The sequence below is a fragment of the Halichoeres trimaculatus genome, unplaced genomic scaffold (assembly GCF_033239565.1).
Source record: "Halichoeres trimaculatus isolate MK-OKI-2021-1 unplaced genomic scaffold, fHalTri1.1 fHalTri1_scaffold_9, whole genome shotgun sequence".
NCBI classification, from domain to species: Eukaryota; Metazoa; Chordata; class Actinopteri; order Labriformes; family Labridae; genus Halichoeres; species Halichoeres trimaculatus.
Window position 1 is genome coordinate 15,726,418 of NW_027437188.1, and position 14,359 is coordinate 15,740,776.

Genomic DNA, 14,359 nt, shown 5'->3' on the forward strand with positions numbered 1-14,359 from the left:
GATATATTGTTTTTTTTCCTGTAAAGAAGATAAAAATGCTCTCTCATTGCAGATTTTGTGACCTGTGTTAAGATGCCAGTAGATTTCATAACTGTGGGATTAGGAGATTCTCTTGTGCTGAACTGCTCTTACAATTGCTCCTCTGGATTTGTTCGTGGCTGCTGGACTAAATCATCAGATGACTCTAGCTGTCTTGGGACAGTAGAAGACGAAACACAGTGCTCAGTGTTTCTTCTTCTGTCAAATGTGTCAGCCGAGGACCTTAAAACAAACTACACCTGCCACACAACAGCTACAGATGACCCTCAGCTGCGAAGAAAAATCAGGCGAATCATTTCACTGCAGCTTAAAGGTAGTAAGAAAATACACATTGGAAGCTTTTTAAGAATTGATTTGATTCGATATACTTTTGAAGAGGATGTGGATGTATGTCACCAAGCAATGATTAAAACTAAATGTTTGCTATACTTGTATTATATTGAAGGTCGAATTAGTGAACCAAACTGGACTGTCACCCAAAGGACCATTACTAAAAATGGTGAGGACCTCAAAGTTTTGAAAAATTATCACAGGATTTGTTCTGTAATATTTTAGGTCATGTTTCAAAACAGCAAATCATCAATATTCTCTGAAATGTCTTGAATTTATTTATTTATTTTTTGTTCATTATTTTCCAGCATCACTTCCTGTCGAACAAAAAAATTCAGCTGAAGGTGAGTTTGTGAATTTTTTATTTGTACCCATACATTAAAAGTGCCGTCTATGAACTAACTTTGAAATGTTATCTCTATGTAACAGTAGAGCTTACTGGCATTAAGGTATTAGCAACAGTAACTGTTGCTGTTGCCACGGTGCTTGCAGCCTTGGCAGCTTACCTATGTCTGAAAAGGAACAGACAGAGCTGGAACTGTAAAGGTGCTTATCAAATATTACACTATGAACATACACTTGCTGTGAACAGCAAACAACTCTGTGTTGGAATAAATAAATAAGACTCATTCTGCATTCTTTTTTTGTTATTGTCACATTCCCTAGGGGAGCCTCTTGGGTCCAGGCCAGGGTGAGTACAGTAGAATAAGTCTAAGGGTAAATTTATGTTGTAACAACTATCAGTTGGATACATTTGCTACTGGGTGTCTCTGTTTTAGCTCACCATTACCTCCTCACGCTGTCCATCCACCAGTCAAAGGTACACCAAAATAACTAACTAAACTACTAAAATGAAAAAAATAAAGATGAAACAAAAATAGAGCTCTATTATTCACACCTGTGAAACTCCTCTCTAGGGCCACAGTCCACACAAAGTGAGAGAGTGACTCTGAGGATCCCAGCACCAGGTTTGCTGACATTTGGATCAGACATTTGGATCAGAAGTACCACTACACTTAACACACAGCATCATTGTCCAAATCACAATGACTACAACACACAATTTATGGTTTTTCCTCAATGATTTCTTTGCTCAGATCATGAGAGCGACACTGAGGTTCCATATGCTGATATAATGATAACTGTGCGAGGAGTCAGTACACCAGAGCTCACTCAGGTTGGTTACCTGTCTCCTGGAGATCAGAAAGAGGTGAGCAAAAATACAGGTCCAAAGTCTGTCATTTTTCCCAAATGTTCAGTGTGTGTGATCAGTGTGTTTTCAATTAAGCAGCACTTTACCCTACAGTGAGGGGCTGTTGCACAAAGTGAGGATTTGAAGGACTTACAAACCCTAGTTTAGTCTCCAACTCAGTGTGATCATAGCCTGTTTGTACAGTTTTATACATTATGTTGGTATGACATTTGAGTTTGACTATTTTCACAATAAGTATCCAGTTCAGCATGGTTATCAAAAAAAAACCTGAACTTAAGATACATTTTGCATAATGCTGAACTTAGCAAATAGCAACGGAAGCTAACCTGAAGATGTTAGCTTGATTAAACACCTCTGGAAAATGTTTAAAAGAGATTATTTACATGAAGATGACAGGTGTTGAAATAAATTCTAGGCCTTTTAAGTTTACATGACCACACTATTAATGCTTGCAGGTCAAATGTGTAGCCTACTTTACTACTGCTGCTGATGGACTTAAATTAGTTAGCACACACCTCTCTGTCTTTTCTAGTGGTGGGGAGATGAATCAAGACCTCACCTTCAGACCTCTCGTTCAGCTGACAGACTGCACCTTCCACTGCACGTTCCTCCGAGGGAGGTCAGCCGCAAAATCAGCACCAACTCTGAATATGCCGTCATCACGTATGCCTGATGTGTGTAGCTGCAAAGACAAAACAGTGCTTTATGTTTCATATTCGTTCTTACTGGGAAACTTTATCTTTTCTTGATTCTGTATGCTAAAATTTTAGATTTATATGCCTCATTTATGACTTGTTTTGTAACTATTTGTTGTATGCTCTGACCTCGTGTTGATGTCAAATAAAGCCAGTTTTCCTTCTGCGTTCTGTGACGTTTGAGCCTCCTCAGTATCCGTAGTAAACCCGTTGCTTAGAAACGCTTACCAACAAAATTCAACAGCAAGGTAAATATACATTTTATGAAACTAGAAGTAATCATTCAACTGAAACTTATTATTAATATTATTAGATTAATAATTGTGAGTGACGCTGAAATACTAAAGGTTTTTGGCGACTTGCTTTCAGTTAAACGTTAGTTAACCAATTTAAACTTGCAAGTTCCCAGTGTAAGCCAGTGTAAGTGAAATATAACGAAAAATTTGACTTTAAAACATTAGTGTGTGGAAAATTAGGGTACCTGCACAGTACGCTAAAAGAAGAAATGTCAGTGCCTTTCTCCAACACCCACCTACGAGTCCCGCGAGGATTTGGTACCCTTCTGGAGGGACTGACCAGAGAAGTCCTGCGAGACCAGCCTGAAGACATCCCTAAATATGCTGCACAATACTTTGAGGCACTTCTGAGACAACGAGAAGGTAAAAATGAACTTAAATCAGAGTTAAGTGTTACAATGAGGCAGTAAACTGCTGTCTTATTAGGCTCCTGTTTGTATTTACGTGTAGAAAGTGGTACGGACCCTGCTGAGTGGGCTGCAAAACTGGAAGATAGATTCTACAACAACCACGCATTCAAAGCTTCTGGGGTACAAAATGAACACACAGTTTTAAATCCTCAGCTTTCACAATGTATGTTAATGTCTTCCCTTTTTTTTAACACGTTATTTACTATCACACTTTTTCCCTTTAACAGGCCAGCCAAGAGAAAGACCCAGGGAAGACCCTTTCCAAGTGAGTCTCATCTTATGGGCTGTGATCAGCTGCCAGGAGGATCATCATGAGAGAGGGAGAAGAAAAAAAGGAATGAAAAAGAAAAACAGGAAAAAAGTGGCAGGGAAAGAGGAAACACAAATAAAATGTTTTTTTTTCTGTTACTGTAATTACTATTTTTTGTTTCAGGTTTTCTGCAGAGATTTTATTTTATTTTTTCACCCAAAGCACATACCTAACTTCCTCACAGCAGTAGCTACCACCTGCTGAATGATTTTAGTGTACCTGCATTGCAGAATGACAAAGCAAAGATAATACAGTGAAATGAATTAATTAGTTTATTTCCTGCTTTATCTTGAAACAATTTGATGATAGTCAGAAATAGGCCAATAACAGTCTAAAGGTGTGTTATAGAGATTTAAAGTGTGCACTGGTAAAGGTAGAAAATTGGCTAGACAAGATCTGCAAAGAGACAGCAAGAGTCCAGGGATGAGTTATAGAGGAGAGTCAGTTTTTTTCTCTTAAATTGCTATTCTAAACATTTCTCCTTGCCACTTTTCAACACAAATCTTTCATTTTGTTGCCCTTCAGAGACATTTCTTGTGAATCCCAAACTGAGGATGAATCCAGTGATTCAGCAGATGTTTCAAATCTTTTATCTTCACAACCTGCTGTCCCTAAAGAGACAGGTTCAACTGAGAACACAGAAGAAGAAGAACAAGACCAAGAAGAGCATGAAGAAAATGAAATTACAAAGAAACCCATCACTTCTTCACAAAAACAACAAGAGGAATCAGTCAACAGGCCCCTGGATGAAGACAAACAACCAGATGACCTGAGTGGGGCCGAGGAGGAAGAAGCCCAAACAACCACTCCAATTGATAAAGTTGACAGTGTGGCTAATGAAAAAGGTAGCAGCTTTCATCTTGCTCATGATACATGTCAATCTCAGTTAGACCCCACAGACTTGTTCAGAGGGGCTACAAGCGTAGATGTGTGTGCTCAAGAGTTAGGAACAGCAGAAGATGAGCAGGGTGATAAAAATGAGACCGTCACAAAGGAGACTGGAGAAAGAGAGGAAAAATCTGAGGTGGATGATCCAGTGGAGATCTATCCATATTCAGGGCTTGCTAATGTGGATATTTGTGCTACAGAGCTTGAAGGAATACAGGGAGACACTGAAGAAGATGATGCACTTTTCCTTGAAGCAAAAACCTCAGAACCCCAACTTGAGATAACTCGTAAAGAAACATTATTGTCTGAACCCGAAACTCCTGAGGACAATCAGACAAAAGCAGAAGATCGGGTGGAGATAGAAAGAGAGGAAGACGAAGATACTGGGGAATCTTCAGGGGAAATACATGAAAGTTTAGCTTCTATAGAGGGGGGTTTAAATGGTAATGCTGCACCAAAGGAGAATTCCTTAGTTGAGATTAGCTTTGAAGATGTTCCAGTAGCTCAGCAGACTAAAGAGGATGGGGAGAAACAGCCAGAGGAAGAGGATTCAGCAGGGGTCTTAGATACTGCATTTTCAGAAATGCAACAGGAGGAGGAATCTGAGAAGGTTACTGCTGTGGAGATAGACAAAAATATACCTGGTGCAGAGGGCTGTAGTGAACCTGAGATGGTGGTTGTTAAGACAGAAGACAATTCTGGAAAAGATGACATGGAAATGCAGGAGATATCTGATATAATGAAAGTGAAGACAAATCATGAAAGTGATGCTGACAGGGAGAAAGAAAGTGATGAAACTATGTCATCTCTTCAGTTCACCCCAGAGAAAGATGAAGGGAAGCTGGAGGATGGAAACTATCATGAAAATGAGGAAAAGGCAGAAAACTTAGATGATCCTGATTTTAGAATCAAGGAAAAAACAGACCCACTAGAAGGTGAGGAGGAGGAGAGCACACAGACAAAGAATTGTGAAGAGGATCAAGAAATTAAAAATGGCGGAGAGGAAACTCTTTCATCACAAGTACTGCTGTCAAATGCATCAACTCCAACACTTGATGCAGAGAGTGAAACTTTGGAAACAAGTCAACAACTTCTACTAAAAGAGATCGATGACAGTCCAAGAAAACTTACAGAGTCTCAGCCAGAAGATACAGCGGCAGAAAAAGAGGTCACATTGAGGGAGGAAACATCACACACGGAGAAACTTGAGGAGGAAGGAAAGATGGATTCTTGTGTACAAGAGAGGAGTGATGAAGTTTGTAAAGAGGACAGCACCAGCCATACTCAGAGTGCAGAGCAGCTCCCTGATGACCACGCAAGAGACGAAATGCCGCTTGGGTCTGAAAAGGACACCTCAGAGCCTGAAGGCAACAATAGTGACAAGGTACAAAGTGGTGCTGCTTATTCTGCACATTTTTAATGCATTTTTATAAGTGAGTAAAAGAAAATAGCACTTATAGTTTAGCTATCATGGGTTTCACACCGCTGCTCTTATAAGCATGCTGAGGTGAAATGTTCACTCCAAGTCAGAGTTTAGCTGAGCAACAACCTGCTCTGCTCCCATTCTTATCTGAGGTAGCCTATATAAATAAACCTTTCAAGGGCAGCTCTGATCAACAGGGCCCCTTATTCTTCCCTGCCTGGACTCTCCAGGGGCAGGTGATTGAGAATATCTCTGAAATAGCTCATTGTCAGTGTGACGAATGGTGGTTGCTCTGATAAACTTTGAGTGTCATCAGTAGGGTCATAATCAAAAATGATTTGACTGTGTCAAGTTTTTGGCTTTGTTAGTGCCAGAACCACACTCCACTGGAGGGGCCGCTGCAGCCAGCTGCAGCCTCCACAGATTGAAACCAGACTCCGTAATCCATCATCGTAAAAAACAGACCCAACAATTTGTCTTGTGAATAAGGCCTCTAACGTTTTTACTGCTGTCACAGTTATCCCTGTCTGATTTGTCTGAACCGTCAGGGCTCTGAACACGCAAAGGAGGGAGTGTGGGAAGGGGTACTAAGAATGTTACCATGGTAACCCCTCACCATCCTGCTCTCTTAGTGTCGTCATGGAATTAATAAGAGATGGTGATGCTGATAGTTGCTATGCACCATCTGTATCAGTCATCAACCTTTAATAGCAGTTTCTATCTGACTGATTAGACGAGAGAACGGCACTTTTGTTTTTGTACTCTTGCTTAAAAGCTGAAATGATTTCAGCTACAACAAAACTGCTCAGTATCACAGCCAGCCACTCTTACAGTGAGCCAGCTGTCATCCCTCAGAAGCTTCTTAATATTTTATTTTTTGCCTTCTTTGCTGCCAAAGTGTTGCACTAAAACTCTGTCTCTTAAGATGTTTAAGGAGAGGATCACACTTTTAACTTAAATATCTTTATTGTGTGTTGTGGACACATACGGTTAGGAGTGGACAGGCATGATTGATTACATTATGTGAAATTACTACACAGTAGTTGAGATTCTTATAAATGAATAAAGAGAACCACTTGATAAAGCACATCTGCCCAGTGAAATTCGTCATCATGAGTTCTAGTTAGCAAAACAGCAGGAGGGTGTTAATGTCAGAGATATAACTCAGTTGAATTGACGTTCTGTGTTTCACTCCCTCTCCGTCTTGTCTCTGAGGCTGGCAGAGGAGTGTGGGCGGCCATACCAGCTGGGATCAGAGGGATGGAGAGGGCTGTTAGCTCACTCTGCCTCTAATAAATTTATAACACCTCCTGGTGTAAAGCAGTCCAAGATGCTTCCACTGTTTTGTTTTCACGCTATTAGTAGAATTTGAAAGTCAGCAATTATTGTTTTATGACCATCTGGCTTTTACATAGTATTTCTGTGTCGGTCATCTGTTCTCTGTGGAGTTTTGTTGTTTACATTGATTAGTAACACTGAAACTTGTGAATTTGTGTGATGCTCTGTGCCTGTGTTTGTGTTTTGTACTGGGTTACATAAGGGCTGTGTTGTTCATCATGACTCCGAGTTTAAACTTTCTAACATGAGCTAATGCAGTCGTAATATTCATTCCTTTGTATTTACTCCAGCCTGAGCTTGGTGGATGTCGCTGTGCGTTCAGGATCTGTAGCAGTAATGTGAACACAGTAGGTCAGCAGCCTTAATGAGCCTGAAAAGATGGAACACATGCTGTCATGTTTGTAGGAGGTCTCTCTTTCCCTCCCTCCCTCTTTCTCTCCTCCATTCTCTCTGTGACTGTATGTCTCTCTCTCACTCTGTGCGTGAGCGGGTGTTACTGAACATACAGGGATTGTTAGTAAGAGCTAGTGAGGCATTTGTATTATACCGGAGACACTCTTAAAGAGCGCTTTGCTGGGTCTGCATAGAAATTGAGGCACTGAAGTCATACTAGGTGAGCTCACCTGAGGACAGAAGTCATCCGAGAGAGTGAGACATGGACTGTCACAATGTAAGTAGAAGCTTCACCTCAACTTTTCCAGAAGATACTGATATTTTACTTTCGTCATTGATTAGTCCAGAAAGTAGATGATTTCACTTTCCCATGTCATTAACTGCTGTTTTATGGTCCTCGATCTGCATATTGCCGTACCTGTGGAGTTGAATTTGTACATTTAGGGTGTAGAATTGATTATTTTGAAAGGTAAATTAACCGTTCAGGTAGCCCAGATGGTTTAACATATTTTACACAGCTTTTGAGAGAATATCTGTAGATGAGTTTTGCATCAAAATGTTATAAAATAACTTTTTATCAGATCAAGTCTTTTATCCCTGAGGCAATAAACGATCCCAGAGAAGGTGTGCAGCCAGCACAATCCAGTGCACCAGCCAGGCATTATTGCTGCTGTAAAAGAGCAGATTTTGGCTGCTCTGAGAGTAGTCAGACAGAGAGGCTAATGAATGCTGGCTGAACAGGTGGGTGGTCACACTCCTACACTGGAGGGGTTTCACTGGAGACATGATGCACAGCTTCATCGAGGTGGTGGGACGGCGGTGGGCTCGTTCTGTGGGCTGCCTTTGTATGAAATGTCAATCTGTTTTCTATAAGCAAAGCACAGGGAGTAGCCGATATGTGTTTGACTCAGAACTGAAATGCTGTTTACATAACTTGTCGACAGCCTTGGCGCTCTTCCACCGACACTATGACAAGCCAGAATTTCTCTTCCACCCACCCACCCCAACGTTTCCTCCGGGACAGCGGATGCTGTTCTCTCAGACGCTGAAAGAGCTGATGGTGTTGATGACAGCAGCGTTTTTGCAGGGTCATCTTTTTTTTGGCACCAGGCTGCAGGGCAAGGAGCTATAATGCTTCTTCAAAGAATTGTTAAACCTCAAAGTTTGTGTTCATACTTTGAAATTGGATGAAGATTTACACTAAATCTGAGTTACATTTTTAGCAGATGTTTACATTAACTTTTTTTTTATCAGAATTAATCAAGTTTGTTTAATCACCAACAGTTAGTCGCCTTTTAAATAAAAAAAAAACCCATTAAATTCAGAATTTCTAAATGTCCTGATTACCTGCATGCCAAAAAAATTAGAAGAAAAAACATACACTCCCTCTTCTTTTCTTTCTCTCTCTCTCTCTCTGTCTCTCGCTCACTCTCTCTCTCTCTCTCTCTCACACACACACACACACACACACACACACACACACAGAGCAGGCTGTGAAAATTCATTATGAAATAGACTGACTCAGACATGTTCTCGCCATCAGAGTATTACACAGTCTATGACAAGAGGAGAAGTAGAGAGAAAAAGGTGGCAGTGTGGGTTATTGACCTTCTGAGAGCATCATTGAAGTCATGTAATAATAAGGATGAGCCACTCTGCAGCTTGCACACATCCTTTGCTGTCTGAAAGATAGCGTTGAGGAGCGTTCAATTCTCCCACCAACGAACACAACAAAACCTTCTCATATGATCATACAACATGCCTCTACTGTTTCTTACTGATACTGTTTTGGTTGTCTCTTAAGGAGGAGTGCAGCCGACCCCAGGAAGAGGAGGACATCATGGACATCCCCCTGGATGACCCTGAGGCCAACAGAGCTGCTGCAAAGATCCAGGCTGGTTTTCGTGGTCACATGACCCGTAAGAAGATGAAGCCGGAGGACAAAACAGAGGGGGAGGAGGTGAGCAGCACTGGGGATGTGCTCAACGGCAGCCAGGGGGACACAGGTCAGTGGTGTAGGACCATGGGGTAAGAGTAGGCCGCATAATGCCGCGACAGAGGGCATTATGGATAGTGAGAGTAAGGATGCTAACAGAAGCTCCCATCTGGAGCTGTGACTACAGAAGGTAAGAGATGGAGAGCTTAACTTGTTATCTACCATGGTACATTACAATAAGTTAGAAAAAGTTTGATGTTATAAGGATTCTCTGCATGTTATTAGTTAAGGATTTATCTTATTTGGCTTTACACCTGTTACTTTTAGAAATGGTAGCAGGCTAAGCTTGTTCTCAGAGACAAACATTTGAGCATAATTCCTCAACACAAACCAATTTGCCATCTCCAAACTAGAAAATAAAGAACCCATTTAAAAGCTATACATAATTAAATAAAGCTATTAAAGCCCCTTATGGGTTACCCCAAGTGTGATTAATGCACTACATAACTGAGTGACTCATTTAATTACACCATAGGGTCTCTAGCTAGAGATGATTGACTCCTCCAATTATTTCTTCTGTTTAAAGGGGTTATAAATGATTATTCTGTGCTGTGAATTGCAAGACAGAAAATATATTTTATAGCTTCTCTTAACTGGGGGAATATCAAGCAACCGCCTCGTGGCAGTAAACATGTTTTCATTGTATAACACTGATAATCAGGAAACTTTTCGTTGGCGTTAAGATGGATTTGCTCTTTTCTCCTCAGGGTGTGAACAAGTTTAAGGCTGCCTTGAGATTTGAATGCACATTTGACCTCGCTCAACAGAACTGTACTTATAGAAAACAAAGTTATTCCGCTTTGAATGAATGCAAAATCAACCCAGGAACTTATAATTACATATCTAAATAAAATGTCTTCTATATATAGTGTTCTTTTTTTGTAAACAACATCCTTTGAGAAGTAAGAACCTGCTTTCAGTTCCTTCAAAATGTCACCTCTACTGCATTTTCTTTAGGGATGTGGCTAGCACATGGGAACCTCATTACTGAATCTTCCTAACCCAGTTAGGCTAGCTCCTTGCACACCTATGTAGGAGATGTATTTATAGATCCAGGTGCATTAGGTTCAAGATACGGTGTGTGTGTCAGAAGGCCGGGTAGAATTAATGAGCCTGTCCAACTGGAACCAAGTATTACAGGCACCTCCCATCGGGGAAGACCCCCTTTCTTGTTACAGTATTCAGGCCTTGATGCTATCCCAACTATTTTGCCTTAATACTTGAAATGAGCAGCATCTTACTTGTATGTTTCTGTTTTTGTCCACGTACAAGTGCCCTCATGGTTATGCACTGCAGCCTTAGACCTTGCCTTGATGAAAAGAAAGAATAAAAGAACCGTTTCTCCAAACTCTGCAGTGCTTGACTCCGCCTTGCCTGTTTCTGTTTTTAGAGACAGGAGGATCGGGGGCAGTAGAGAGGGACGACACATCTGTGCCAGAGCAGTGATGTCCCAGTCCTGACCTGGATGAAGATAAATTTGAAGCAAGGTAGCGAGAGATGGCTGGTATAAAGCTGGCTGGGCGGGCTATCAGGCACACCTTTTTACCCCAGAAGTCCTTTTTTTTTTGGTCTTTTCTTTTCATTTGATTTTGACACAGATTAGCAGTAGAAAATGAAGTTTTGAGGGTGTGTGTTTTGTGTGAATTTCGTGAACTTTAACACTCCGTCGCTGCTTCCCCAGCAGTCCCATCAGTGCGGATGTCTTTGACCCAGAATTTGCAACTCACTGCATGTACTTGTGAAACTTCTGGTAGTGTGCTAGTTTTTAGATGATGATCCGTGAATGTGAAAATGAATGTCCTCATAATGCTAAACAGGGCTTATTTTGGATTGAACTGTTCCAACCATCTGTGTATAAACCTTGTATGCATCAGCGTTAGACTTTGCGTAATTAGTGGCTTGAAATTATTTGTTATTTTGCATCGTTCACTGAAGTGCTTGTATCTTAACCATTATCATAATCTATTTGAATTGCTTACAAAAATGATTAAAGCATCAGAAAAGACGTAGCTATGTATGATCTATTTATTCTTCTTTACTTCATTCAGATTAGAACTGCCTTGATTATCTTTTTGATCACATGACAGTAAGTTTTCACATTTTCTATAAATCTGATCTTCCACGACAGTAAGCATGCAGTAAATACACTTTTTTTTTCCAGATGCATTTGGTGCAGCTTTACCTAATGAGGCAGTGGTTCAGTATGCTCTGTTGTTGTGTTGCAGGGTTTGACATGTTAATCCAGGTGTGAAAAAAAAATCTATTGTCAGAGTTTGTAGAGCCATCATGCTTTAAGACAAATGGAGTAGTACATCGCTGAACTTTGCTGTAGAGTCATGACATTACACTAATAAATCCACCCCACACTTACTGAAATGTCTGTTTAAGCTTTATTTATTAAATTTAGAGACCTGTTTATGTCCTGCAGCATGCTCTAATGTCATTTTTCACTGTCACATGAGGTCTTGGTGTTTTGCAGCAGGCAGAGCTGCTCTTTTTTCTTTCTCTCTCTCGTCATTGTAACATGTGCAGGGCTGCTAATCAGAGGGAGCAGTCTCCATGAAGCTGAAATGATGTTTTGTCTCAAGTGTGGTTCTTTTGCACAGGAACACTCATGAATAACTCATGACATTGAACTGCATCTCTTATATTCATAAGAGAAAGTTACATAAGACCAATGAGCTGAGTATTTACCAAGTCTTACAGCGATCAGACGGAGACTTTTTTTTATGTATAAAACCGTCTGCATTTGCAGATCATGGGAGCATAAAAGCAAGAGGATGTTCTATGTCCAGGTGCGTTGTCAAAGACACCCACGCTCTTTTCTTATGCGCTGTTTGGATATTCTAAAATACTCGCTGACCTTTATTTCAATAAGGCTGCTTTAATCACAAAAGAACAACACAATTTTTGCCTCATTTGTCCAGGCAGTCTTTGCACTTTATGAGAAACAGACTAGAGCATCTTCAGTCTCCTGGTGCTCCCACTCAGTCCACCTACACACATCTGAGCCATACTGCTCTCTGCACACACTCAAACTGCACATGCATTTGCAGGCAGAAAAAAAAAAACACAACTCATACTTTAATATGCAAATCCCACTCAAGTCACTCTCTTGCACTTACATGCTAAGTCAGGCACGCACACACAGACACACTCACACACACACACACAAAGAGGGAGGGAGTTTGTCGGCTGTGTCACCAGCTGTAGAGACAGAACAACGAATATGAATCTTCCCTCTTAGTGGTTTTTTGCAGAGCGAGAGTGCAAGCACTTCCTTCTCAGGCTGACGTTCCTTGTCCTCCTCCACCGCGCTCTCATAAATATCCTCTATGGGTTTTATACATACCAATTCTCTCTTTTCTCCTACTCAGTCCCAAAGGTGCCATGGCCACGTTCTCCTGTCTCTTTAATGACTGTGGGTGAGCAATCAATATTTTGCACACCTCCAAACATAGCACAACACCCACTTGGTGCTGTAGATTGAGTTCTGAGAGGGAGGGAAAGACAGGCTTGAAAAAATGTTTGAAAATGTCAACTGGGGGGTCTTCACAAAGCAAATTCAAAACGCATGATAAACTTGTGCTGAGGAAAGAAGACATCCAGCTCCGTCCTTTCCCTTTAAACGAATTTCAGGCTGAAAGAGGACTATTTTAGGTGTTGATCATGTGAAAGATCTGCTTGGTTGGTTTGTTCACTTTCTCAGACAGCTTGTCAGTGAGAGAAAAAATTATGTGGTCTCCTGGGTGATAATTAGAGATGAAAAAAGCCAGAACGACCAGCAGGGGGTGCAATTATCTGTCTTCCAATGGTTCTGCCAGTGGCCTCACCACCTTAGGAGGTAATTTATCTTTAATACTAAGTGGATTACACAACTTCCCTGTAATGAGGGGACACAATGAGCGCACTTTAATGCCACAGCTGCAGAACAGCCATCAGTTACACTGCAAGAATAAAAAACAAAAGACATGATGCATAATTCTACTGCTGTTGTTGAAGTCACACAGGATGACAGCAGTGTTGATGTGGTTGAAGCGTGGCAAAGGTTTCTCCTTTTACTTTCACACACAAACTGACTCAGTTGCACAAACCCTGTCTGTCTGTGCTCTCTTTCTCCACCTCTTTTATGGACTTTGCTGGAAAGAGTCCCCTCTTGATTTAGAGCATGTTAAAGGATGAGAGGAAGAGGGGGGCACAGCTTTTACCAAGGGCAGAGGTGGAGGGGAGAGGTTCGGCTTTGATGGCCCTCTCCAAAGAGGGTCTGGGCCCTGGGAGAGTGCTGCTGAAGAGCAGCTGTTCCCACATTCTTGCAGCCTTTTTTTTTTTTTTCTTTCTGTGCGCCGTGCTTCCTCCTCTGCATAAAACCTGCCTTTGTTGTCAAACAAAAATGCTCTTAAAAATATCTTAACAAAGACAGCTTCCAAAGTGGGCGAACTACTTATGAAGCAATTGAGTCATCAGTGCATACAAGCTAATGCCTTAATCTCGCAGACACAGAGAGGACATCTGATGCAACATATGGGGGTTTTAAACATGACAGCATGTCCGAAAATATACAAAGTGACAGCCAGGCTGACAGGAGACTTAGAAAAAAACAGAAAATAAGCAGCCGGGCATTAACATTTGTGCTTTCATAATTTCTATTTTTGATCTGAGAAAATGCTTTTCACTCTTGTGCTTCTTGTCTTTTATTGATTGCCACCTGTTCCTCTGTGGTTTCAAAACTTTGTGGCTTGCCATGTGCATAATAGGTATTGAAAACAGTATTAGTACGACTTTAACATTACAACGGGGTTGCTGTTTGCAGTTCATCTCAAAGCATTTTCTTTCAGCTGTTTTTTTTTTCAACACCAAAATGTGTCTTCTACGCCACCTTGAGGGAAAAGTGAGTAATACACTAACTTTTTCATGTTTCATGCCTACGTTGTTACTCATCTTTAAGTATGTAGCCCTCAGATAGACAGTATCATAAATCATGTCCCTGACAGGAGCTGCAGTAAGATGCTTTGAGGCTCCCTTTTTTCC

The 14,359-nt window shown here is 41.0% G+C and overlaps 3 protein-coding genes across 4 annotated transcripts; all 3 read left to right on the forward strand.

Moving 5' to 3' along the window:
• Nucleotides 1–72: 72 nt before the first annotated feature.
• On the forward strand, nucleotides 73–2,255 carry LOC141797846 (uncharacterized). The gene is made up of 9 exons (XM_074679530.1): nucleotides 73–352; nucleotides 485–538; nucleotides 678–713; nucleotides 799–915; nucleotides 1,036–1,060; nucleotides 1,149–1,189; nucleotides 1,287–1,337; nucleotides 1,467–1,579; nucleotides 2,115–2,255. Exons 1-9 carry the CDS (start codon nucleotides 73–75, stop codon nucleotides 2,253–2,255), a joined length of 858 nt encoding a protein of 285 aa, XP_074535631.1.
• A 223-nt stretch (nucleotides 2,256–2,478) lies between these two features.
• On the forward strand, nucleotides 2,479–6,068 carry LOC141798301 (uncharacterized). Its single transcript, XM_074680179.1, has 4 exons — nucleotides 2,479–2,936; nucleotides 3,024–3,103; nucleotides 3,211–3,248; nucleotides 3,819–6,068. Exons 1-4 carry the CDS (start codon nucleotides 2,783–2,785, stop codon nucleotides 5,599–5,601), a joined length of 2,055 nt encoding a protein of 684 aa, XP_074536280.1. The 5' UTR covers nucleotides 2,479–2,782; the 3' UTR covers nucleotides 5,602–6,068.
• A 1,327-nt stretch (nucleotides 6,069–7,395) lies between these two features.
• On the forward strand, nucleotides 7,396–11,701 carry LOC141798302 (neurogranin-like). 2 transcript variants are annotated; one of them, XM_074680181.1, is made up of 3 exons: nucleotides 7,396–7,612; nucleotides 9,140–9,341; nucleotides 10,722–11,701. In XM_074680181.1, the coding sequence occupies exons 1-3, from the start codon at nucleotides 7,598–7,600 to the stop codon at nucleotides 10,775–10,777; spliced, it is 273 nt and encodes a 90-aa protein (XP_074536282.1). In that variant the 5' UTR covers nucleotides 7,396–7,597; the 3' UTR covers nucleotides 10,778–11,701. The 2 variants fall into 2 exon arrangements, with proteins under 2 accessions (XP_074536282.1, XP_074536281.1); XM_074680180.1 differs by having other exon boundaries at nucleotides 7,408–7,612; nucleotides 9,140–9,295.
• The last annotated feature ends 2,658 nt before the right edge of the window (nucleotides 11,702–14,359 follow it).

Bases quoted from the DNA above. Each gene is read 5' to 3' on its own strand.
- LOC141797846 (XM_074679530.1), top strand. From the start codon at position 73: ATGCCAGTAGATTTCATAACTGTGGGATTAGGAGATTCTCTTGTGCTG. The intron at 714-798 runs GTGAGTTTGTGA...TCTATGTAACAG, and splicing joins ACAAAAAAATTCAGCTGAAG to TAGAGCTTACTGGCATTAAG. The intron at 1,061-1,148 runs GTGAGTACAGTA...TCTCTGTTTTAG, and splicing joins CCTCTTGGGTCCAGGCCAGG to CTCACCATTACCTCCTCACG.
- LOC141798301 (XM_074680179.1), top strand. From the start codon at position 2,783: ATGTCAGTGCCTTTCTCCAACACCCACCTACGAGTCCCGCGAGGATTT. The intron at 2,937-3,023 runs GTAAAAATGAAC...ATTTACGTGTAG, and splicing joins ACTTCTGAGACAACGAGAAG to AAAGTGGTACGGACCCTGCT. The intron at 3,104-3,210 runs GTACAAAATGAA...TCCCTTTAACAG, and splicing joins ACGCATTCAAAGCTTCTGGG to GCCAGCCAAGAGAAAGACCC.
- LOC141798302 (XM_074680181.1), top strand. The intron at 9,342-10,721 runs GTCAGTGGTGTA...TTCTGTTTTTAG, and splicing joins CGGCAGCCAGGGGGACACAG to AGACAGGAGGATCGGGGGCA.